At 44.0% G+C, this 25,905-nt stretch overlaps 1 protein-coding gene across 1 annotated transcript in view; it reads left to right on the top strand.

Moving 5' to 3' along the window:
* Positions 1 to 25,905, top strand: part of PIAS1 (protein inhibitor of activated STAT 1) — a 56,816-nt gene that overhangs the window by 15,565 nt on the left and 15,346 nt on the right. Inside the window, exons 2-5 of the mRNA XM_033070872.1 lie at positions 7,971 to 8,415; positions 23,016 to 23,100; positions 23,984 to 24,031; positions 25,514 to 25,604. Of these exons, the coding sequence (XP_032926763.1) occupies positions 7,971 to 8,415; positions 23,016 to 23,100; positions 23,984 to 24,031; positions 25,514 to 25,604 (669 nt within the window). The remainder of the gene's footprint in view (positions 1 to 7,970; positions 8,416 to 23,015; positions 23,101 to 23,983; positions 24,032 to 25,513; positions 25,605 to 25,905) is intronic.

The following is a 25,905-nucleotide window of genomic DNA, read 5'->3' on the forward strand; positions in this document are numbered from 1 at the left end:
GTTTGGCTGGATCTCCCAAAAACCCCACAGGGATCAGAGGTCAAACACTGAATTTTGGGGGCTATGGTTACAGAATTTATCTGGATCTCACAAAAACTCCACAGAGGTCATTTAGGGTCTCCCAGTTTGGCTGGATCTCACAAAACCCCCCAGAGGTCAAACACTGAATTTTGGGGGTTGTGGTTACAGAATTTATCTGGATCTCCCAAAAATCCCCCGGAGGTCAAACACTGAATTTTGGGGGTTGTGGTTACAGAATTTATCTGGATCTCACAAAAACCCCACAGGGATCAGAGGTTAAACACTGAATTTTGGGGTGTGTGGTCTCCCAGTTTGGCTGGGAGGAAAGGCCTGTAGGAACAGGCCTAGAAGGGCACTAACCCCACTTTTAGATATTTCCCATCTCCCAGAGCACACCAAAATACCCCAAGCATCTGCCAAAAGCACAGCACAACCTTTAAAACCTTTAAAATTCCAACTTGTGCCTTTTAGCAGCAGCAGCTCAGGGGGCTGGAGCTGCCTCTCTCTGTTTGCTTTTCCAAAATGCTGTCACTCATCATCCCTGAGTTGTGGTACTTTTGTCACCGTGGGTTTTTGGAATCCAGGCAGTGACAGACATCTCAAAGAGCTCAGTGACATCACTGGGATTAGGTTTTGTGTTAATTGTGCATTCTAAAGTGGGTATTTTATTTTTTGAAATCGCTGAGGGAGGGGAAGTCAGAGAGCTCTGGCTGGAATTTACAGGCTGAAATTTCAATTTATTGGTGTTTAGGTATAAACAACATCACTGAAATTCCTAAAACTCACTGAATTTGGGGATTATTGGTGTGCAGTTATGAAATAACATCACTGAGCTTCCTAAAACTCATTGAATTTGGGGATCATTGGTGTTTAGGTATAAACAGCATGACTGAACTTCCTAAAATTTTGTGAATTTGGGGATTATTGGTTTTTAGGTAAGAAATAACATCACTGGACTTCCTAAAATTTAACTGAATTTGGGAATTTCTGGTGTTTAGGTAAGAAATAACATCACTGAGCTTCCTAAAATTTAACTGAATTTGGGGATCATTGGTTTTTAGGTATAAACAACATCACTAAGCTTCCTAAAATTTAACTGAATTTGGGAATTATTGGTGTTCAGGTATGAAATAACACCATTGAGTTTCCTAAAACTTATTGAATTTGGGAATTATTGGTGTTTAGGTATGAAACAACATCATTCAGCTTTCTAAAATGTAACTGAATTTGGGAATTATTGGTGTTTAGGTAAGAAATAACATCACTGAGCTTCCTAAAATTTAACTGAATTTGGGGATTATTGGTGTGCAGGTATGAAATAGCATCACTGAGCTTCCTAAAATTCAACTGAATTTGGGGAATTATTGGTGTTTGGGTATGAAACAACATCACTGAGCTTCCCAAAACTCACTGAATTTGGGGATAGCCAGGTTTTAACATAACAGGTAGAAACTAGAATTGCTTGCCAGGAGAATTTTCCTTGGATTAATGATCTGTGAAATTCCAAATTCAGTGGTTCTGTGCTGATACAGAAGGGTTTTGGTGGGAGATCTGAAGTGCTGCAGTTTTTATCATCTCCTCCCTGACAGATTCTTAATTCTAGCACCGAGCTTAAAGTTGTAAAAGCTGAGCTTAAAATGGCCCAATCCCAGCAGGGCTGAGGCTGGAAAGGCTTCAGCACTCCCAGCTTGGTTCGAGGGTCAGAGTGTTGCCATAAATAACTCTGCAGCCATTTAATTCCCAAGGAAATCTCCTGTTTGGGAGGCTGCAAAGGTAAATAACACCTGCTGGCTGCAGTTCCTGGCTGCTTTCTCAGAGAATCCATTCCTGGGGGAAAATTCTGAGTTTAAATTCAAGGAATCCACATCTCTGGGGGCTCCAGCAGCAGCTCTGCCCAGGCTGTTTTTGGCATTTCCATGGTTTTGTTGACTGCTTTTTTTGCCTAGTTTCAAGCCTGTTTTTCTTGTTAGTTATTCAATTTGCTCCTCCAATTACCACCTGTCCTTTCTGAGCACTGATACCCTGTGTAAACAGAGCTGGCATGGAGAAATCCTCATGAGTGCAACAAAAAACCAAATCATATTTATATATATTTATATTTATATTTATACCTGCCACTGCATTGTTCCTTTTTTTCCTCCTTAATTCCCCAAACCTTGGAGATCTCACTGCAACCAAAAGAAGTTTTTCCTGATGGAAAAAAACCCTCCTTAAAGCTTGGAGGATGTTGAATATTGATGATTGTTCTTTTTCTCCCCTCTGGTTTGGATTACAGGGACTCCAACCTGTGGCTGTTTTGGTTGCCTGAGACAAATGCAGGAAGTTCCAGCCTGTCCTCGAGGGAATTTTGCAGCTTTTTGGGAGAATAAATTCAGTTTTTATAGTTTTAGCCTTGAGAGTTTCCTTGGGTGAGCCTTGCAGGTGGAATTTTGGGTTAGGGAATTATTAAAAACGAGGATATTTTAACCTTGGTTATTGCCTGGTTTCATAAATGTTAAATATTCAAGAAGCCAAGAGTGGAGAGAGCTCCCTAGTCCAGAAAATTCCTCTCAGGGGTTAAAGAGGCTGCTCAGAGCATGCAGGAGCTGTGTTTTTACAGCTGGGGGCTGGAGTTTACTGGGATTAATTCAGAACCATTTCCATTCTCATCTAACACTTCCTCCTTGCTTTTATTAGAGAAAGAAAAAAGATCAATTTGAATTTTTTAACCTGTCTTTTGGAAGTGTTTATGGAATTCTTTTTTCTTTTTTCATAAGGGGGAAATTTCCATTTGTGTTGTCCTTTCACCTTTGAAGGAATTTACTGCAGAGCTTGCTCTCTTCTCTTAATGACTCTTAATTACTAAAAAATCCCTAAAGCTAATCACTGTTTTTAATAATGAGAAATTCACTGTCACTGCCTGAAATTGCTGTTTAGAAATCGATCATCTCCCATTTCTTTTTTTTTTCCTCTGCTTTTACTCACTCTCTTCCATCTTTTTGAGGTGAATTTTTAATTTTCATTCCTGTTTTTTACCTTTGACAGGAATGTTTGGAGGGTTGGGAAGGAGCTGCTGGGTCCTTTAGGCACAGGATGGGGTGTGGGCCCGAGCCAAATGCTTCTTGTTGTGCTGGCAAATAATTTAAATATGTTTTGGAGCTTATTCCCTGCTTCTGCTTATCATAAACATCCAGGAATAACTCCTTGGATTCTGTGATAACTGGAGAAATATCTTTTTTAAAAACACAGATTAAACCTGGATTTGAGTATTTTGCTTTTGTGCTGCTGGGATGGGTGAAAAATGCTCAGTCTTGTCCATCACTCTGTGGATGCTGCTCAGTTTATTAAAAATATAAATAAATAAATATTGGCTTTTATCTCTCAGACAAGTCCCTCCCTTCTAAAAAATGGGGAAAAAAATTCAGTTCAAGTTCTGAGGGATTCTGCAGATTAACCTGGGTCTGATCTTTCTCCAGCAGCAGGACCTGGAGCTTCTCCTCCTGCACTTCAAAGCAGAGTTGAAACCTCCCTGTGCTTTCCATGATGTTCCCAGCCTGAATCCACTGAATAATTTTATTTATTTCCCTGAATAATTTTATTTATTTCCCTGAATAATCAGTGCCTGTGAGTCCAGCCACAGGTTACCCAGGGAATTTCTTATCCAGAGGCACCAACACTTTGATTTTATTTATTTTTAAGCTTCATTCCCAATTTTCATAGATCATGGAGACAAGATGCAACTCCTGGAAATGCTCTGGGCTGGAATTCCCTGAACTGGGAATCTGCCCAGTTTGGGAATTTTTCCTTGGGTGGAACAACTGAGTTTGTGTGGAAAGCCAAGATTTCATCTCTGCTGTTGCAGAGAAAATCCAAGTAAATGATTCTTACCTTCAACAATTCTCATCCCTAGTAGTTCTGTCATGATTATTTTGGAAATAGGTGAGAAGGAGAGCAGGGACATCAGTGCCACCCATGGATTATTCTCATCTATTTCAGTTATTTCTTTCCAAATCTGCTTGGTGAGAATATTCCTTATTTCCACATGGCTTGTTTCAGTGTTTCCTCAACACAGAAATTTGGGATATTTTACAACAGGAATGGCATCAAATCCTGACCCAGCCAGAAAAATGGGAGGTGGGAAAATAAAAATCACCTGCTCTGTTTGCAGAGATGATTGTGGGGCTGGCAGGGAATTCCCTGAGGGTTTGGGAGGGCTCTGGAGCTGGGATGGGGAATCCAGGAGGGAGCAGCTCTGCTGGAGGAACTCGTGTTGTGGAGCAGGAAATGTCAGATGTGTGCTCAGGATCACAGCTCTCATCTTCACTCTGTGACAGGAGCCAGGACAGAAATGTGTCCCCAGCCTGAGCTGAGCTGCATTTCTTGAAAACTTATTCTGATTTTCACTCTCTGAGAAATGCTTCTCACCATCCTCATCCTCTTTCTGAATTTTGAGTGTTCACTCAGTACCAAAATTCACAATACCAGTGTGTGGTTGATGCTGGGATTTGAAGCTGAGTGCCAAAACATCAACCTTTTTAGAGCTAATAAACATCAATTTCTTGGGCACTGCTGTTTGTGGCAATGAATATTCCCATAAGGAAACACCTGGAATTGCAGCATGCAGGATTTCTCTGTAGTTAATCCTTGGGATTGTGCATGTCCTTTTATTTCCCTGCAGTTCAGCTTTTTGGTGTTGTTTTGGTGCTTTATTTCCTGTTGGGATGCAGAAATCTGAATATTTTGGCAGTTGTGCCAGAGGCAGGGGCAGTTTTTGCTCTTGGTGGGGTTTGTACCTGGCAGGTGCCAGTGATCTTTTTGCTCACCTGCTGCAGGCAACAGGAAAGAAAAACAACTTTTCCCCAAGCAAAACTCTTTGTGTCTTCCCCCTTCAGCTCTACTGCTGCAGCTGGCATTGTGAGGAGACAGAGAAAATGGGAGAAATTGAGTTTTTTCATGGATTTTCTTGGTGTGTTCAGCAGCACTTGGGTTGTTTCCCTGCCTGTTCCAGGATCCCATGGATCAGAGCATGGAGAGGGCTTGGATTTGTGCTGGGATCCTGTAAAACACAGCTGGGCTGGAGGAGGGGAGAGGAATTTTCCTGCTCATGGTGTAGGAGATTTTCCCAGCTCTGCTTCCCAGGGACGCAATCCCTGTGCAAGGTGGGCACGGTTTGAGGCACTGCCTCTCTTCCTTGTGGATAAAAGGTTTATCTGTAAATCATCAATAAACCCACATGGCTTTAGTGCTGGGTTTAGGGATGGATGTGTCGGTGCCCTGAGCACTGCAAACAAAATTGTTCTTGTCCTCCTGAGCGAGGAATGCGCCGGGGAGGGGAGGATGTGGGAATTTTGTTTGTTTTGGTCTCAGAGTCTGGCTCCAGCATGGACCCTGCTTTCTGTGTGCTCATTCCAGCCTTTACCTTCAGAGATGGAAACCATCCAGCGTGGAGCTTCTCCCTTGCCTCAGTTCTTTCTTAATCCTGCTGTGCTCTGTGCGAGCTGAGCCCGTGAGTTTGTGACAGAACAAGAACAGAGTGAAGCTCTGAGAGGTTCTGGCTGTTCAGGAAGTGACTTCTAATGGTGATGGCATTAAACCCTTCAGCTGTAACCACTCATTCTGCTCAAGAAGTGTTTGTAAAGCATTATAAATAGTGTTTTTCCATGTTTCAAATCTATTTGTTTCACTTTCCTTTCAGCTGTCAGCACTTCAGATTGGAAGTGAAATGCCTTATTCTTTTAAGACATCTTCATTTCTTCCCAAGTACCTCGTCTGTTCTCATTAGTGCCTCTGTGACAGTCTCAGAGTTGAGTGTGAAGAAGGTTCTTGGGGTATTCAGGGGAAAAAAAAACCAAAACAGAACAACTCCAGTTCTATCCAGAGAGTTTGGGAAGGCTGCAGAAAGGATTTGCAGCGAGGTTCCCAAGTGTGGTTCAGCACAGCAAAAATCTTGTGGCAAATTTGACTTCAGTGTGGCTGCTGCAAACCTCATTAAAGACTTGAATCATCTCATGCAGGGCTTTTAAACACCAGGAGCAGTTTCAGGGGAGGGAAAATCCTCCTGTGGACACCTGGGCATTGAAGATCTCTGGCAGGTGCTGGAGCTTCGAGGAGTTTGGGGCTGGTTTTGCTAAAGCCAGGGGTAGCACCTTTCTCATCTTGGCACTTCAGGTTTGAGTGTTCACGTGGAAAAAAAAAATCAGAGCAGTTTTTGAGGCTGTATTTTGCACAGTTTGAAGGATGGGAGCGTTTGTAGTCAAATTCAGGGTTCCAAATGCAAATTCTGGTTTGGGTCTTCACCCTTCAGTGGCTGGGAAATTGCAGAACCCTCCCTCGAGTGCTGGATTAGCTGCTTTGCTCCAGATATATCCATAAGAATTGTTTGGAATCAGATTTGGGCTTGACTACACAATATTCAGGGTTTTTCATGCAGAAGATGCAGGCAGCCTGTCCCATCAGTGGGGTTTGGGCATTGTATTTCTTTAGGATTCCTTGGGAATCCAGAATTCTGCAGGGCTGTCATCATTGCAGCCCTTCTGATGATGAGTAACCCCCTGCCAAGCACTGAAATACATTTTTCAATAAAAGCCAGGCACTGAAGTTGATTTTCTGGCTCCTTCCTGCCCAGTTGATGCACACTGGTGATGACTGGTTACACTGGTTTGGGAAGTGTTTTCTCAGTTCCTGGAGAAGGTGACAAGTTGTACCAGTCTCATTAGATCATATTGGGAGACACTAAATGGCTGTGTTAATGAGGATGCTAATTAACTGAAAGCAAAGCCAAAACAGAACACACAGCTCTGATGGGAGAGGCAGGCATGGAGTGGGAAGAAGTTTCCTTTAACCCAGGAATGATGACAAGGGATTGCACACAAATGGAATTTTATCACTCTCCTTTTAATGTCATTAATCTCCTTTCTTTGACCTGTGTGCATCGGTTCTGCTGCATGGCAGAAGCTGAGGAAGTGAAAATGGAAGTGAAATTCCAAGCTGCTGTTTGGAGTTGAGGATTGGCACAGCTTGGGTATTGTCAGTGGAGAATTGCTTTTACATCCAGCTAGAGCAATGCAGAATTATTAGCATCAGAGATTCTAGCAAGTGATTAAAAAATAATTAGAGTTACAACCTTTATATTGCACCGAGTCCTCTGCTCAGGTTTTTGCCCACAGAATGGGAACAGCTTGAAAAAATCTCTCATTGCAGACTTGAAAAGAAATATTGAGCATTGTAAGAAATAGGGGAGCATTGGAATAAATAGGGGAGCATTGGAATAAATATTGTAATAAATATGGGAGCACTGTAATAAATAGGGGAGCACTGTAGTAAATATGGGAGCATTGGAATAAATATTGAGCATTGTAATAAATAAGGGAGCATTGTTATGAATATGGGAGCATTGTAGTAATTGTTATAAATATGGAAACATTGGAAGAAATGTGGGAGCATTGCAATAAATATGGGAGCATTGGAATAAATAGGGGAGTATTGGAATAAATATGGGGGTATTGGAATAAATATGGGGGTATTGGAATAAACTGGGAGCATTGTAATAAATTTGGGAGCATTGTAGTAAATAGGGGAGCATTGTAATAAATGTGGGATCATTGTAATAAATTTGGGAGCATTCTAATAAATTTGGGAGCACTGTAGTAAACATGGGAGCATTGTAGTAAATGTGGGAGCACTATAAGAAATAGGGGAGCACTGTAAGAAATATTGGAGCACTGTAATAAATTTGGGAGCATTGTTATAAATATGGGAGTGTTGTAACAAATAGGGGAGCACTGTTATAAATATGGGAACATTGTAATAAATATGGGAGCATTGTAATAAATATGGGAGCATTATCAAAGTGGGCAGAGCAGTGGGGCAGAGCCTTTAAAACCTGGATGCTTCCCAGGCTTCAGGGCCTTTCTGGTGTGGGTGAGGATGCTGGAAGTGCCCCATTAATTGTTTGTTTTGTCTCTTTGAAGCAAATGGTTATGAGCCTTCGAGTTTCGGAGCTGCAGGTGCTGCTGGGCTACGCGGGCAGGAACAAGCACGGCCGCAAACACGAACTGCTGACCAAAGCCCTGCACCTGCTCAAGGCTGGCTGCAGCCCTGCTGTCCAGATGAAAATCAAAGAACTCTATAGGAGGAGGTTCCCCCAGAAAATCATGACCCCAGCAGACCTGTCCATCCCCAGCGTGCACTCGAGCCCCATGCCGGCCGCGCTGTCGCCGTCCACCATTCCACAGCTGGGCTACGACGGCCACCCCGCCACGTCCCCCCTGCTCCCCGTGTCACTGCTGGGACCCAAACACGAACTGGAACTGCCCCACCTCACCTCGGCCCTGCACCCCGTGCACCCCGACATCAAACTGCAGAAACTCCCTTTTTATGACTTGTTGGATGAGCTGATCAAACCCACCAGCCTAGGTAAGGAAATGTGGGGTTTTGGGGGATCAGGGACACGCTGAGCTGCTGCTGCTGCAGCAAGTGGTTAAATATTGCATCACAGCAGTGTTTAGAGAATTGCTATTTTTGGGAACTTTTGGAACAGATTGTTCTGCATGGAGAGACATCTTACCTAACATTCATTAGTTGCTTTAGCCGAGCCTCTAAATATGGTTGGAACATCCGTTATTTGTGAGGGGGGGATTTGACAAGAAACAAACCAAATCTTAGAGAAAAAAGGGAAAAAACAAAAAACCAGTTTCCTTTCAGTAGTTCCTATAAACCACAGAGTTTCATTGTTTAAAAAAAAACAACAAACTAAACAAAACTACCCCCAAATGTGTCAAGCTTCTAAAATGTTCTCATCTGTGCCAGGCTGGAAATTTGCTGGATCCATTACAGTCTGAACATCTGAATTTAGGGAACTTGTGGTTCTTTTGCAGTTGTGGCTACTTTTTCTTGCAGCTGATTTTTTTGTGTGAAGGTTTAAATCACTGGTGTGGAACTGCTGAGAAGGATCTGCTGCTCCCAGAGCATTCTATAATGTGGGATTTTTCTGGCTCCACAGCCTGGTTAACTTCTAATACTCTTCAATATTACCTAAATTCACCAGTGCTGGTGATTTCTGTGTGTTGGAACCTTCTGCTGGCTTGAAACCCCAGGAAAAATTCCCTGCTGGTAGGAGGAGCAGATTTGTGAGAGGAGATCTGGGGAGAGAGGGTGGGTGAGTGAGAAAAAAAAAAAGTCCTTTGCAGAAGAAATCCCTTGTAAACAAAGCTGAGCAGGTACTTTCCAGTGCCAGTCTGGAGGGCTGGGGGGAGTGGGAGGCTGATGTGTGAGTGCTCAGCTTGTCTGTGCATCTGAAGGATCTGGCACAGTTGTTTCTGTTTTTTTTTTTTTGCTTTAGCTGCTGTAATTGAGGGAAAAACAGAGATATTTTGGTAATTTGATCTTCTGTTTCAGGTGATTTTCAGGTTGTCTCTGGATTTCTGAAGGATCTGGCACAGTTGTTTGTGGGTTTTTTTTTTTGCTTTAGCTGCTGTAGTTGAGGAGAAAACAGATTTTGGTAATTTAATCTTCTGGTTCAGGTATTCTTTGCAGAGGTGCACTGTATCTATTTAGCTTTAATCTAAGCCCTAATTGATTAATAACCATTCCAGGCAGTGCTGGTGGTGTGAGCTAATTAGGTGCTCAGTATGTGTCCCATCACTTTTACATTAGAAATACAGTAATTTCACAACTATAAGGCGCACCGGACTATAAGGCGCACCCCCCCGGATTCGGCAAAATTTGCAACTTTGTAGATCAGATAAGGCGCACCGGTCTATAAGGCGCACTTTTTTTTTGCAGTGAGGCCCCGCCCCCAGCTCACCCCGTGGGGTTGCTGGCCGAGGCCCCGCCTCCACCCGGCAGCCATTGGCCCCCGGGGCCGCCTCCACCCGGTAGGGGCGGTGCCGCGAGCCACCGAGCCACCCTGGACCCGGCAGCCATGGGCCCCCGGGACTGCTTCCACCTGAGAAGGGGGGTGCCGCGGCCCCCCAGCCCGCATTCACGCGGCAGCCATGGCTCCCCAGGACTGCCTGGACCCAGGAACGGGGCTGCTGCCGGCTCCCTAGCCTGCCTTCATCCGGCAGCCATGGGCTCCCGCGGCTGCCTGGAGCCAGGAGCGGGGTTGCCGTGGCCCTCCTAGCCCACATTCACGCGGCAGCCATGGCTCCCCAGGACTGCCTGGACCCAGGAACGGGGCTGCTGCCGGCTCCCTAGCCTGCCTTCATCCGGCAGCCATGGGCTCCCGCGGCTGCCTGGAGCCAGGAGCGGGGTTGCCGTGGCCCTCCTAGCCCACATTCACGCGGCAGCCATGGCTCCCCAGGACTGCCTGGACCCAGGAACGGGGCTGCTGCCGGCTCCCTAGCCTGCCTTCATCCGGCAGCCATGGGCTCCCGCGGCTGCCTGGAGCCAGGAGCGGGGTTGCCGTGGCCCTCCTAGCCCACATTCACGCGGCAGCCATGGCTCCCCAGGACTGCCTGGACCCAGGAACGGGGCTGCTGCCGGCTCCCTAGCCTGCCTTCATCCGGCAGCCATGGGCTCCCGCGGCTGCCTGGAGCCAGGAGCGGGGTTGCCGTGGCCCTCCTAGCCCACATTCACGCGGCAGCCATGGCTCCCCAGGACTGCCTGGACCCAGGAACGGGGCTGCTGCCGGCTCCCTAGCCTGCCTTCATCCGGCAGCCATGGGCTCCCGCGGCTGCCTGGAGCCAGGAGCGGGGTTGCCGTGGCCCTCCTAGCCCACATTCACGCGGCAGCCATGGCTCCCCAGGACTGCCTGGACCCAGGAACGGGGCTGCTGCCGGCTCCCTAGCCTGCCTTCATCCGGCAGCCATGGGCTCCCGCGGCTGCCTGGAGCCAGGAGCGGGGTTGCCGTGGCCCTCCTAGCCCACATTCACGCGGCAGCCATGGCTCCCCAGGACTGCCTGGACCCAGGAACGGGGCTGCTGCCGGCTCCCTAGCCTGCCTTCATCCGGCAGCCATGGGCTCCCGCGGCTGCCTGGAGCCAGGAGCGGGGTTGCCGTGGGCTTCCTAGCCCACATTCACGCAGCAGCCGTGGGCTCCTGGGACTGCTTCCACCCGGGAATGGGGGTGCCGCGGCCCCCCTTGCCCACATTCACCCGGCAGCCGTGGGCTCCCGGGACTGCCTGGACCCGGGAAGGCGGGTGCCGCGGCCCCCCTTGCCCTCATTCACCCGGCAGCCATGGGCTCCTGGGACTGCTTCCACCCGGGAATGGGGGTGCCGCGGCCCCCCTTGCCCACATTCACCCGGCAGCCGTGGGCTCCCGGGACTGCCTGGACCCGGGAAGGCGGGTGCCGCGGCCCCCCTTGCCCTCATTCACCCGGCAGCCATGGGCTCCTGGGACTGCCTGGACCCGGGAAGGCGGGTGCCGCGGCCCCCCTTGCCCTCATTCACCCGGCAGCCATGGGCTCCTGGGACTGCTTCCACCCGGGAATGGGGGTGCCGCGGCCCCCCTTGCCCACATTCACCCGGCAGCCGTGGGCTCCTGGGACTGCTTCCACCCGGGAATGGGGGTGCCGCGGCCCCCCTTGCCCACATTCACCCGGCAGCCGTGGGCTCCCGGGACTGCCTGGACCCGGGAAGGCGGGTGCCGCGGCCTCCCTAGCCCACATTCACCCGGCAGCCATGAGGCCCCAGGACTGCCTGGACCGGAGAGGGGCGGTGCCTTGGTCCCCCTGGCCCGCCTCCACCCGGCAGGGGCAGTGCCGCGGGCCTCCGGGCCCGCCCCCAGCCAGCTGCAGTGGCACTTCCGGCTCCCCCCACGGCTCTCAGCTCACACTTCCGGTTTGGCAAATTTCGCCGCTTTGTACATCAGATAAGGCGCACCGGACTATAAGGCGCACTTCCGGGTTCGAGGGAAAATTTTAGTCAAAAGGGTGCGCCTTATAGTCGTGAAATTACTGTACTTGAAAATAAGGCTGTAATTTCCACAAGGCATTCCAGTGCTGGGATGGATTTATTTATTTATTCTTGGATGTGGGAAGAACCTTTTGCTGTCAGCTTTGCTGTGTCTGACAGACCCCAGCCCCAAATTTTGGGGTCAGTGCCTCAGGAATGGACAATGGGATGTTCTTCCTCTTTGTGGAGTGTCAGGGTAAGAAAATGGAAGTGAAATTCCAAGTAGGTATTTGGAAGCAATCCCTGTCCTTTCTTTTTAACTTCCCTGTCCTTTCTTTTTAACTTCAGGAATGTTTTGGGGTTTTTGTTTTGTGAGGGAATTCTGTTTGTCTGAAGCAATCCTGTTAAAAAACCTTTATTTGAGCATTTAGGGGAAGAGCTTCAGTATCCATGCATGTCATAAAATTCTGGAATGGTTTGGGTTGGGAAGGACCTTCAAGCCCATCCCCACACCTTCCACTGTCCAGGATGCTCCAGGGATCCAGGGACAGCCACAACTCCCCTGGGAATTCCATCCCAGCCCTCCCCACCCTGTTCACATTCATTTTCTCCATTTAGGCACCGATGCTTTGATTACAAAATCTGAAATCATTTGTAGAATATTTGCCCCAGATGGTTTGGGCATCCTTGTCTCTGCTGCCAGCAGTGTGGGTTTCCTCAAGTGTCCCATGTGTGGGTTCCCTGGTTTGTTTTCCACTGGCACAAATTACTGCAGACACTCAGAACTTGGAATTTAGCCAGTGTTTCAGCATCTCCTGCTTGCTTTTTCCCATCAGATTACTCATGGGATAGGGATAAAGAACTTTTGAATTTACTCTGTTTCCCTCCCCCACAAGGATGAACTGATGACCCTGTGTGGGGTTTTGGAATAATTCTCTGCCTGCTTGAAACAGAACCTACTGGAAGAGAAAAAAAAATAAGTGTGTGAGAGAGAGAGAATTTGTGTAATTCAAATTTCAGATCCTCCTGAAATGAAATAAAACCGGGCAAAGCACATCCTTGGGTTGCCCCTGGTTGTTCCCAAGTCCAGGTGGCACAGCTGGGAAGGTTTGCTGCAATTTTCTGTCCCTTTGAGGAATGATGGTTGATTGAAGAAGCAATAATTAGAGAAAGCCTCGGGGCAGGGAGGTGCCCAGCAGGGCACTCGAGCAGGCATTCTGTACCCAAATATTTCGTGTGGGTGGGTAGCACACAACCAACGTGGAGAACAGATAAGGAAATGAAAATCTGCTAACTCCTATTTGTAACAGGGACAAAAGGGGGAAATAGAAATAGGAAATTCATGGAATTCTGAGCAGGGCTGGCTGAATCCCAGAACCCCAGAGGTTGGAAAAGCCCTCCAGGATCCCAACCTTTGATCAGCACCTTGTCACCAGCCTGAGTGCCACCTCCAGCCCTTCCCTGGACGTTTTTGCTGTGGCACAAAGAGCTGTTTGTTCATTTGCAGTGGAGCTGTTGAATTTGATCCACATTTTATTAGTCACCCTGAGTGCCAAGTGCAGAGAGCTCGGGGATGGGATGGGTTTGTGTCCGAGCCAGCCAGGAATGCTCCCTGCTCTGGGGATGTGTGCATGGAACTCATGGTTTGCCACCATTTAAAGTCATTTTTATTTTTTTTTAATGTTTGGAGGGCAAGCTGTCCACTCTGGCTTTGATGCTTTATTCCTGTGCTTCTCTGTTGTTTTTCTCTCAGGATCTAAAAAGGAGAATTTTGGTTGTTTGTCAAGTGAAGCTGCAGCTCTCACTTAATTCCCCCATTTCCAGCCCCCAGAGCACAGACTGTTGCTAATTGGTTGTTTTTTAAGCACATTTTCTAAAAGTAACTCCTAACACACAGATAAGATCTCTTTTGTGTGGTGAAATGTGTTTACTGTCAGTAACAAGGCCCAGAATTTGCCAGATTATTATGGAAGGGACATGAGATAGTTAAGCAACATCCTAAAAATGCCTCTTGCTACAGCAAATGTCATTCCTAATTGCTTGAGCTGTGTAGTTGTTCCAAAAAACATTTTAACTGGCTTAGGGGTCTTTACTTACCTGTAAGGGAAATTAAGCTTTTCAATTTTTTTTTTCCCAACTGAAAGGATTAAAGAGGCTGTGAGTTCTCCTCCTGTTTAAAATCAGTCCAAATGGCACAAGGATCATCCTCCTGCAGTTTATTTGCTGTTCTTCAGCTCTCAGTGATAGGAACACAGCCCTGAAAGCTGGATCTGAGCCAGAGAAATTAGAATTTTTACCTGCAGCCTCCTGGAAGGAAGAGGCACAGATCAGTCATTATCCCTCAGAGCCAGCAGAATTCCAGCTCCATCAGAGCTTCCAATGCCTCTGCTGGGGCATGGAGGTCTCAGTTCAATTCCTTAATTTCTGGGCTCTACAAGCAGCACAATTTCCCTCTCAGGGGTTGAATCCAGGCTTCCCAAGCAGCATTTGTGCTCCTCTCTTGCACTTCCCATGAATTTTCCTGTGGTTTGGAGCAATCCTGGGTGCCTCAGACACGGAGCCAGATCTTGCAGCTGAGCTGCCTAAAAATCTTGAGGGTGCCTGCAGTTCAAGGTACAGCCATGAAACAATTAAACAATTCAGAGCACCAGAAAGCTGGCTTGGAAACCATGAAAGTTTTGCTTGGCAAGAATTTCTCCTTTTTCTCTATCAGCGAGCTGATCTCGGGCTCCGTGCAATTGCTATTATGGTTTATATGAAAGTCACGCTTTTACTGTCTGCTGTGTTTATTATTTTTTTGAAATGTACTTTGTGGGAGGAAGTTCAACAAAACACTAAATTCTCAACTCAGGCTTTGAGTTCTGTGACTTCCGGCCCTGCAGCTTTTAATTGTGCAAGAATGGGGTGAAATATTAGCTCAGTGCTGGGGCTGAACTGGAATTACTGCACACTTGGGGTTCTTTTTTTTAATATTTTCATGTACTGGGCCTCAAGTTGAGCTTTTCACAGTCAGGAGTGTTTCTTTTGAGAGAGCTTTAAGCAACTGCATAACTCCTGAAACAAAAAAGAAAAGGATTTATGAAGGTTTTCTTCAGCTGATTGCTCAATCTCCTCGTGCGTAGAGCTGAGGTCACTGGGATTCCAGGCCCTGACAGGACATGGATGAAATGAGATTGCAGGACGTGGATGTACTGAGATCCCAGGACATGGATGAACCAAGATTCCAGGCCATGGATGTACTGAGATTCCAGAACATGGATGTAACAAGATTCCAGGCCATGGACGTCCCAAGATCCCAGATACTGACAGGACATGGATGAAATGAGATTCCAGGACATGGATGTCCCAAGATTCCAGGCCCTGACAGGACATGGATGAAACGAGTTTCCAGAAAAATGGATGTCCCAGGATCCCAGGACATGGATGAACCAAGATCCCAGACCATGGATGAACCAAAATCCCAGGACATGGATTTCCAAGATTCCAGGCCATGGATGTTCCAAGATCCCAGGACATGGATGAACTAAGATTCCAGGCCCTGTCAGCACATGGATGTCCCAAGATTCCAGGCCATGGATGTCCCAAGATTCCAGAACATGGATTTCCAAGATTCCAGGCCATGGATGTCCCAAGATCCCAGGATATGGATGAACCAAGATCCCAGGATATGGATGAACCAAGATCCCAGGACATGGATGAACTAAGATTCCAGGCCCTGACAGGCCATGGATGTCCCAGTATTCCAGGCCATGGATGTCCCAGTATTCCAGGCCATGGATGTCCCAAGATTCCAGGCCATGGATGTCCCAAGATTCCAGAACATGGATTTCCAGTATTCCAGTTCATGGATGTCCCAAGATCCCAGGCCCTGACAGGACATGGATGTTTCCACACATGTCTGGAATGCAGCCTGGCTTCCACAGAATCACAGAGAATATAAAATACCCTGAGTTAGGACAAACAGAACCCATCTCCCTAGCTCAACCATCCCATCCTGTGCCTGAGGAAAAAACTTCTTGAGAGGAAAACTCCAGAAACAGGATCCATGCAGGGATGTGGCACTGCTGGCTTTGTGCTGCTCCTCTGAGTTGGTGCTTTTAGGAATAAAAATTCAAACCCCAAAGCCTGAAAGCAGCATTTGAGTTGTGGGACATCATTTAGGTGTGTGAGGGAATCCAGGGGCTGAATTTGAGTGAGGAGGATCCTGTGATGTTCCTTCTCTCTGGCAAAATGATGGATCAGGTGGGATCCAGGGGAGGAGAGCTGGGAGAGGGAAGAGTTTGGGAATGCTGGCATGGAAATGTCCCCAAATCTTCCTGCAGGTCTTCAGAAGTTCTTTAGCCTGTGATTGATTTAAAGAATAATCAAACAGAAATGTCTGTCCAATTTCTAGCTGATCTCTCCTGTATTCTGTTTATACAACATATCAGAAAGAGTTATAAAATCCATAATATTTATGGATTAATTGTAGCCCTTGGAGTATTTCCAGGCTATTTTCATATATATATTTAGGCACAATTTCAAATAAGCTCCTTCACATCTCTTTACTCCCTTCCTTTCCCACCCCCAGGGTGGCTCTGCCTGTTCCTCCTGAGGATTAACTGGGAGTTGAACAGAATCTAAAAATGATTTGAAGGGATAAAAGCAGCAGCTGACCAGAACCAGGTTCAGTTTTTCATCTGCTCTCAGGTGGAGGACGTGGCCCTGTCACTTCTCTTTTCTCAGGGTGTTGCTGGGCACAGCTGTGACCTGTGGAGGTGGCAGAAAAGCTCTTCAAGATAAAAAAAAAATTGGGTGTTTTTACTAAAATGCTTCCCCTCGAGTAGTTTGGAGTGTTTGGAAAGGTTGAGGATCCAACATCCATAAGTGATAAATGATTGAAATGAAGCCAAGGTGGGACAAAAAGTGAGAATTTGGGATTTCTCTTGGTGCTGGAGCTCAGATCTCCTGAATCCCACAGCCAGTGCAGGGCATGGCTGAGGGGTGTCACATTTTGGGTTTTGGGGTGCAGGACCCTGCTTTGGCTTGGGCTGGGATGGATTTGGTGATGACTGAGAGGATCTTCAGGGGGAGGGTGGCTCCAGCAGGGATCTGGATTAAACCCAGCCGCATTTAACAGCAGGGAGTGGTGTTGGTGGATTAAAAGTGCTGCTGGCTCCAGGAGATGGCAGAACTTGGGGCTCAGGGGTTGTGGTTGAGAGGCAGAAGTGTGGATGTGTAAATAAACATTTACCCAGGAACTCCAGAATTTGGGGTGGCTTTCAAGGCCTCACAGTGCACCTTGAGGTGAGATCCCCATCAGGATGGGTCCTCTCAGCATTCTCTCCACAAACCCACTTGGGTTTTGCTTCTGTGCAGCTCCAGCACAGCCTTGGGTGCTGCTCCCAAGCCCAGCTGGGTGAGAGAGCCCTGGCAGGGTGATCCAGGAGGTCTGGATGAGAAATCTGTGTTGTGGCTGCGTTTCCTGCAGCTTTGGATTCAAATCCCCTCTGAATTTTAACATCTTCAGGGCTCAGATGTTTTCTGTGCCTTCATCTCAGCTCAGTTTTGGCCTGGCTGGGAGGAGGATGTTGAATTTTCAGCAGTGGTGAAAAAACAGAGGGTTGAAGTTGAATGGATGTGATGGAAAAGCAAAATGAGGAATCTCCCCTGGCTGGAGAGGGAAAACAAGAACTGGGGAGGGAAAACAAGAACTGGGGAATATCCTGGGCTGGGAAGGATGATCCAGTCCAGCTCCTGGCCCTGCACAGACCCCAAAATCCCAAATACTCCTGGAGCTGTGGCAGCCTTGGCAATGTCCCCATAGCTGGGGAGTTCCCCCAGACCCCAAAAACTTCTCCTGATTTTCACCCCAAACCCCAGACTCAGCTCCCTTCCCCAGGCAGCTCTTCCTTATTTCTGGTTAATATTTGGACAGATTTATCTAATCCAGACCATTAGGTTGGTGAATAACCAATTAGGCATCTCTTGTTTTTCTTACAGCATGCAGCAAAAATTTCCTCTGCTCCTCATCCTCTTCCTTATTCCAAAAAAATTATTTTTGCTTTTAGAAATAAACACAGTTATTGGGAATCATTGGAAGTGGGCCCATTTAATGATATCTTAGATAATTCAAGTTGAATTTCAGTCCAAGCCTCACTTTAATATCTTCCCTTCAATATTGAATAATTGGTGATGATGATGATGGGAAGATGAAGCTCAGGTTGCATCAGAACATCCCCACCTCAACTCCCTGATACCAAAAAAAATTGATGGAAGGTTGGAAGGTGCCTGTGCCTGGCTGGAAATTCAGAGTGGCTTTTTCTCAAGACAGCAAGAGGTGTTTTACTGCAGAAAGATTGTGTGGCTATTTTTAGCCCTGGGTACTGGTGAGGTGGAACAGAATATTTTTAGAGCTGTAGAAAATGCAGCCACTCAAGCTGGGTTCTTGGTTTTTTTTTTTTCACTCTGGTGCTGGAGGGGTTTTCCAAAATAAAGAGCAGAATTAATAGAAAATGGCTTTTTTTGTATCATTTTTGTTTATTAAGTAGGTGATCTGTTGGTTGTGTGGATATACATATATTTATATATTTATTTTTGTATATACAGTCTGGACTTTTATTTATTTTTATTTTTTAAAATTTTAAAATTTTTTATTTTTATTATTTTTCTATATTTTTGAAATTTTTCTATTTATTTACTATGTATTTGTAGATTTATATATTTGTATATTCTATTTATATATTTATATATTTATACATATTCATATATTTCTGTATTTTCTATTTTATATATTTTATATATTCTATATATTTATTTATACATTTATACTTATTCATATATTTCTGTATTTTCTATTTTATATATTTCTATATACTTTTATATCTTAATATTTTATACATTTGTTGATATATTTTTTATATTTCTATTTTTTTTTTTTAATTTATATATATGTTCCTATATGATTTCAAGTGTTTTGGCCCAGTGAATGCCATATATTAAAGCAGTTTTCCCTCAAATTTAGAAAACTTTTTACCTCAGTGCAATGTTTAAGGAAATCCACAACCAACAAGGCAGAATTTTATCCCTCAGTTAATCTGTACCAATCCTGGAGTGAGCTAAGCCTGGAATAATTCAGGAAATGCTGGAATTAGGAGAAGAAAACTTGGGGAGAAGAAATTCTGATTTTTTTAGGCATTTTGAACTCTTGACTCTCCCAAGCTCTGTTGCATTCACAGTGCTAAAGAAAACATTTTAATATTTAATAAATCATAGTTATGGAAAAGAAACAACAAACCCAGCCCCCCAAACCCATTCCTGGCATCTTTCTGAAGAATTCCACATTAATTCTGTCCTGGCTTGATTCCAGCTTTATTGGATTAGAAATTCTATTTTCATCCTCTTGCTTTTCAATTGCAGATCTATTTTTACCTTTCTTTTGTGAAATAATGATCTTTGTTGTGTTTGTAGCCGTTTTATTGTCTAAAATGATTTTTTTTTCTGGTTTTAATCATCCTCCAGAACTTTTAAAAGTAAATTATGTGCTTGGCTTGCCAGGATCTGTTTGGTGTTTTAAACACAGCAGATAATAGAAATCTGTCAGCTTTTCTGCACTCTGAAATTCCAAATTTCCAACTGGAAAATCTCAGATCTGTGGGAATAGAGAGAGATAAACGTGGAAATTCAGTTTTTAATGGCAAAGCTGCTGGATGAGCTCTGTTTAATGTAGGATTTTCACACATCATTTGTAGGGTAAGCAGATCTAGATATGAGCACAGAAAGATGATAAGGGAGAGGATTGGAGAAAACCACCAAAAAAATCAGATTTCATCTGTTTGGCCCTGCTCCCGTGGTAATCCCACAAATTGGGGTGGAGAGCAGGGGGTGGCAGAATTTTAGAGCCTTTGGTCCAAACTTTGTCACAATTTTCCTGCTGCACACATTTCCAGTTCTCCCATCTCCCTGCTGGATTCCCTAAATTGGAGCTGAAAAAAGAAAAAAAAGTGGGAAGGGGAAAAGTTTGGGTTGGAAAATCTGAGGAATTTTGGTGGCTGCTTGATGATTGAGCTTTAAATGAAGGTGGCATTAGTTAGTCAGCAGTTTTTAATTAATAAAATTGAGTTCACACCAAAAGTTCCCAAAAACCTTCCAGAACTTTCCTAATGAAGCCAAAATTGACAATTTCTAGATTAAAACAAATAACACCTTGAAGAAAAACCCAGCCAGCAGATAAACCCATGGAAAAGCAGGAAATAACAACTGGAATTCCCTCATTGCTCTGCTAATTCAGCTTTTGTTAATTAGAGTTTGTAATTGTGATCTGGCCATTTACAGCTAAAAATAGGTGTGAAATTGTATGGAAGAGCAAATGGGGAAAAAGCAGATTTTCATTGTGAATTGTCCACATTGTGGCTATGTTTCCTGCAGACATTGTGCTGGCAGGGAGGAAATGGATGCATTTAAAAAAAAAAAAAAAAGGAAGTTATTTATAAAACTGAATTCTTTCTCAAAGAAACTTCATGTTCCTTGTTCCTCCTCATCCACAGCAGCAAATAATTGGAATAAAGAAATAATTATATACAATAAATGAAATTTAAAAATAAATAATGGGATAAATGGAAGGGTTTTGGGGCAGTGTCATGCAGGAAAAAAATTTTAAAATGGGATTTTGGAAGGTTACTACTGGAATATTTACACTCAATCAATGCCTTTGCTGTTGTTGGTTCCAACTTAATCATGTTTGTTTGGTTTAGGGTAGAACAAAAAATTATAAATTATATATATTTGGAATACATTTCAGTACTTTTATAAACTTTTAAGGATAATAGTTATTTTAATTTGAGTTTTTTATTGTAGAAATTACGTGTCAAGAATATTATTGGGATTATTTTTGAATAATATTTTTGGGTAATAAGATAAATAAGTTTAGGGAATAGAAAGGCACTAAATTTTAAAAATGTTTAGGGATTATATAATTTTGGAAATGTTTAGGGATTTGAGTTATATTAGGTTTTTATTTTGAGAGGTATCACAAATTTAACTAATATGGTTATTGATTGTTTTATTTTAATATAGAGTAATTTTAATTAAAATTATCCACACTCTGCTTGGAACAAAATCTCTCCATTCTCCCCCTGAAATATTCACTCAGCTCTCACAGGATGAGTCAGGAAGTGCAATATAGTAAACCAAAAAATAGGGAATTTATCCAGTGTTTAATGCATGAATAATTATAAAATTATTAAGAATTATGAGATTGAAATGCATCTTCTAAGCAGCTTTTCATTCAGAGTGTTCTGATGAGTGTGTGCTGTGGGGAGATGGTGCTTTCTTTTCATTTATTATTTAAAAAACCCTTTTCATTGCTGTGAAAAGCTGTGTTTTAGCTAAAACCACAATTTCAGAGCTATTTCACATTCATTTCCAGCACCCTTGAGCCCTGCTTGCTTCTGGAGCACCGAGTGCAAAGGCTCAAAAACCCAAAATCAGATTTTACAGCTGCACATCTCACGAGTTCTTGGCTCATTTTGGATCTTTTTGGTGCCCATAAAAATCCAATTGAAATGTGAGATGTCCCAGTGCTGTGCTTCAGCCCCTCTGAACTTTTACAGGCCAAGATCTGGGGCACTGAGGGAAATGAAAAAGTGATTGATGGGAAATCCTAAGATTGTTAATTAATTAATTATTTAATTAATTTTTATTTCGTTTTATTTAATATCAGAGCAAGTTTGCCATTCAATTACAATAATAAATAAATAAATAAATAAATTTTTATTTAATATCAGAGCATGTTTGCCATTCAATTCCAGCCAAGATCTGGGGAACTGAGGGAAATTAAAAAAGCAATTGATAGGAAATCCTAAGAGTGTTATTTAATATTTATTTATTTATTTACAATATTTATTTATTTATTTATTTATTTACTTATTTCTTTATTTATTTACTTATTTATTTATAATACCAGAGCATGTTTGCCATTCAATTCCAGCCATAAAAAAAACCTTGATTTGCCTCCACATCTCCATCCCCATTTTAATGTTCACCTCACAGGCACATCCAGTTTGTTCTCATTGTATTTTTAATTTACAGGAGCCTCTCAATGGCAGCTCCCTCCATTCAGAGCCAGCTGTGGCTGGTACTGCTGGGCTGGCCAGAAAAAGTTGATTTAATTGTGTTTAATTATGTTCTGATTTGGAGGACAGGTGTCTGCTGAGAAGGGCAGGAGCTTCTCTTTGAAATGGAGAATGGAAACCCCCTCCCTCCAAATTATTATAATTTTGAAATCAAGGGGCTCTCAGGCAAAGATATGGGAATTAGGAATAACAGTTCTTTACTAGGGAAATTAAAATAGAAATACAGTACTACAAAGAACAAACCCCAAACCCTGACACAGTCAGAGTACAGCCTGACACCCGTCAGGCAGGGTGTTGGCAGCAGTCCCATTCCATGGTGGCTGCATCCTCCTGCAGTGACAGATGTGGCTCAGCTGGAGCAGTGCTCCTGTACAAGGTGCAGTTTCCCTCCAGAGCTCCAGTGGGGATGTGGAGAAATCCGGTTTTCCTCTGGAGTCCAGTGGAGAAAGGGGCTCCCTTAGTGTCCCAAACCCTCTGTTTTTATCTTGGTAAGAAATGTTGGGCTCTTCCCCCTGGCTGGAGCAACTCCCAATGGGATGCAGTAATTTTATCAGTGCCACAGTGGGACTCAATGGCCATGAGCAGAAAATGACTGGCTGGAGGAAGGATGGGTTGTGAAAAGATAAAGAACACTGCCCCAGCTGGTTTATAAACATGGCCATGAACAGGAGATATCCCATGAGATAAAGAACACTGCCCCAGCTGGTTTATAAACATGGCCATGAACAGGAGATATCCCATGAGATAAAGAACACTGCCCCAGCTGGTTTATAAACCATGGCCATGAACAGGAGATATCCCATGAGATAAAGAACACTGCCCCAGCTGGTTTATAAACATGGCCATGAACAGGAGATATCCCATGAGATAAAGAACACTGCCCCAGCTGGTTTCAATGGATGCCCATTAGCAGAATATCTCCCACAGAGATCAGGATCACTGCCCCACCCTCAACAGATGGTGACAGAACAGATACTTTTGGTCACATCCTGTATTGTAATCCAATACAAATTATAATTTTTTTTGTTTTCCTGGCTGTGTTTGATGCTCTCTGCTCTCTCTTGCAGCCTCAGACAACAGCCAGAGATTTCGGGAAACCTGCTTTGCCTTCGCGCTGACGCCGCAGCAAGTGCAGCAGATCAGCAGCTCCATGTGAGTGAGGAAAAACACAAATATTCACCCAAAAAGGGCAGCTTTCCACTCCAGGAAAAACCTTCCCAGGGAAATTCCCCTTTTAAATTCCCCTTTCTCACACCAACAAAAACCTCCCCAGAAAAATTCACATTTCTACACCAGCAAAAAACCTCTCCAGGGAAATTCCCCTTTTAAATTCTCCTTTTCCACATCAGGAAAAACCTTCCCAGGGGAATGTTCCTTTTTCTGACCTGCACATGGGAAGAGAAAACTCCTCTGGGGGATTTTTTTTTTTTTTTTAATTTATTTTTTCTGTATGGGGAGGAGAGAATTCAATGCCATCATTGGGTTTTGGGTGGGTTTATTTGGGATTGAGCTGCCTAAAAATCCAGAATTCTGCTTCCTGCAGCTCTTTTTGCCACCAATTAATTAATTTATTTAATTCATCAGTTTGTTAATTCGTTATAAAGTTGGGACTTTGTGGTCATCCATCAGAATTTTCTTTATGATATACTAAAAACCAAATCAACAAAACAAAAAAAAACCCCATAAAGAAACAAAAAACCCACAAAAAAACCCAAAAAACAAGCAAGAACAACAACAACAAAAAAAAAAAAAAAACAAAAAAACCCAACCCAAAAAAAACCCCACAAAATTGGAGGTCAGAACTTATTTATTTACCTCAAAAAAAAAAAAAATTCTTCCTTTTAAACTCTCTTTGAGGGTGGTTTGAGCAGGAGCAGCAAAGTCTGGTGTCCATTCCATAGACCTGAAAATGTGAATTTTTTGTGTCAAAAAAAGAAATGATTTCCATAAATTGAACTTCTTGAAGAATCTTTCTCACAATATTGAGGAACCTTGCTAAACCCAGGATTTTTAACCCAAGTTCTGTTCTTTCCAGGGATATTTCTGGGACCAAATGTGACTTCACAGTACAGGTCCAGCTAAGGTAGGGATTTTATTGCCTGTTGGTTTTTAGGATTTCTCTAAATAAATTTATTTATTCCCAATTTTCCCAGCAGGTTGGGAATTCCTGCATGGACAAAGCCTCATCCTGCTTGATTTTCTTGTCAGTGAATGTTTGGGGCTGGAAAATCCAAGGGTTGTTTTTCCTAGCAGGAATTCCAAGATCTGCTTCTTTGGGAATCAACATCCTGGTTAATTTGGGGGTTTTAATTAATCATAAATGGATTAAATCTTCTTTGTCGACCAGGTGGGGTGGGATGGAAAATCCATGGGCAGAAATTCCAAGATAACTTTCTTTGGGTACTTTGGGATCAACATCCTGGTTAATTTGGGGTTTTTAATCAATCATAAATGGATTAAATTCTCTGTGTCAGCCAGGTGGGGTGGGATGGAAAATCCATGAGTAGGAATTCCAAGATCTTTTTCTTTGGGTACTTTGGGATCACCATCCTGGTTAATTTGGGGGTTTTTAATCAATCATAAATTGTTTAAATTCTCTGTCTCATCTGGGAGGGGTGGGATGGAAAATCCATGAGCAGGAATTCCAAGATCTGCTTCTTTGGGAATCACCAACCTGGTTAATTTGGGGGTTTTTAATCAGTTATAAATGGGATAAATTCTCTGTCTCAGCCAGGTAAGGTGGGATGGAAAATTCATGGACAGAGATTCCAAGATCTGCTTCTTTGGGTACTTTGGGATCAACATCCTGCTTTATTTGGGGGTTTTTAATCAATCATAAATTGTTTAAATTCTCTGTCTCAGCCAGCTGGGATGGGATGGAAAATCCATGGACAGAGATTCCAAGATAATTTTCTTTGGATACTTTGGGATCAGCATCCTGGTTAATTTGGGGGTTTTTAATCAATCATAAATTGGATTAAATTCTCTGTGTCAGCCAGCTGGGGTGGATGAGGAGGGAATGAGGGAAAACAAAAACCCCTCTTGGATTGGGCAGGGATGGGGCAGGTCCCTGGCAGGAACCCAGGGGAGCTGAGAGGTTTTTGCTGCTCCTTGGAATTCTCATTGTCCATGAGCTGGGCTGGGAGCAGGAAGGGTGTGTCCTGTGCACAAAAAACACCTCTTTGAACTTGAAATAAATAAATCCAACATCAGAGCCCTGAGGATTCCTTGGCTGTGCTCAGCAGTGCCTGAAACTCAACCGGGACAGTGGAAAATGTCATTTGTCACACATTGGTTTTATGTGGGGAGGTCAGGCTGGAGAAAAGGCAGGAAAAAAATTGGGATTCAAGGATTGTGGGGAGGAGCCTCCAGCCTGCTTGAACCATTGGGGTTTTGGAGGGATTTTGGGGGGATTTTGGGGGGTTTTCCTGCTCTGTGATGGTGTTTGAGGGCTGTGTTTAGCAAGATCTGTCGTGATTTCATAGCTCAGTGGATAAACAATTCCTTCTAGGAAGAGATGCTCTTTAAATCACTTTGAAAGATGATGGCAGCTCTTTGCTTTCAGGTTTTGTTTGTCAGAAACCAGTTGTCCACAAGAAGATCACTTCCCACCCAATCTGTGTGTGAAAGTCAATGCGAAACCGTGCAGCCTTCCAGTGAGTAAAATCTTCCTTTAATGCACTTTTTGGGATGCATGATTAGGAATTACCTGCCAGAACATTTATCCCAGGCTTTGTTTTCACATTCTGGAGCTTCTGGAATGAATAGAAAACATCAAGTAATTTGTTTTAGCCAGTAGATCCAGAAGTTAATATGGAAAACCTCTTTTCAAGATCACTTATTTAGAAATATTAAATGAGCAGAGAAAAAAAGGATTGAATTTTAGAAACTCTGGTCCAAACTTTGGGGTTTTTCTGTTTGTGTTTAGCTTTGCTGAGACAGCAGAGGTGGCAAAAT

Source organism: Catharus ustulatus, chromosome 12 (genome assembly GCF_009819885.2).
Source record: "Catharus ustulatus isolate bCatUst1 chromosome 12, bCatUst1.pri.v2, whole genome shotgun sequence".
Lineage (NCBI taxonomy): Eukaryota > Metazoa > Chordata > Aves > Passeriformes > Turdidae > Catharus > Catharus ustulatus.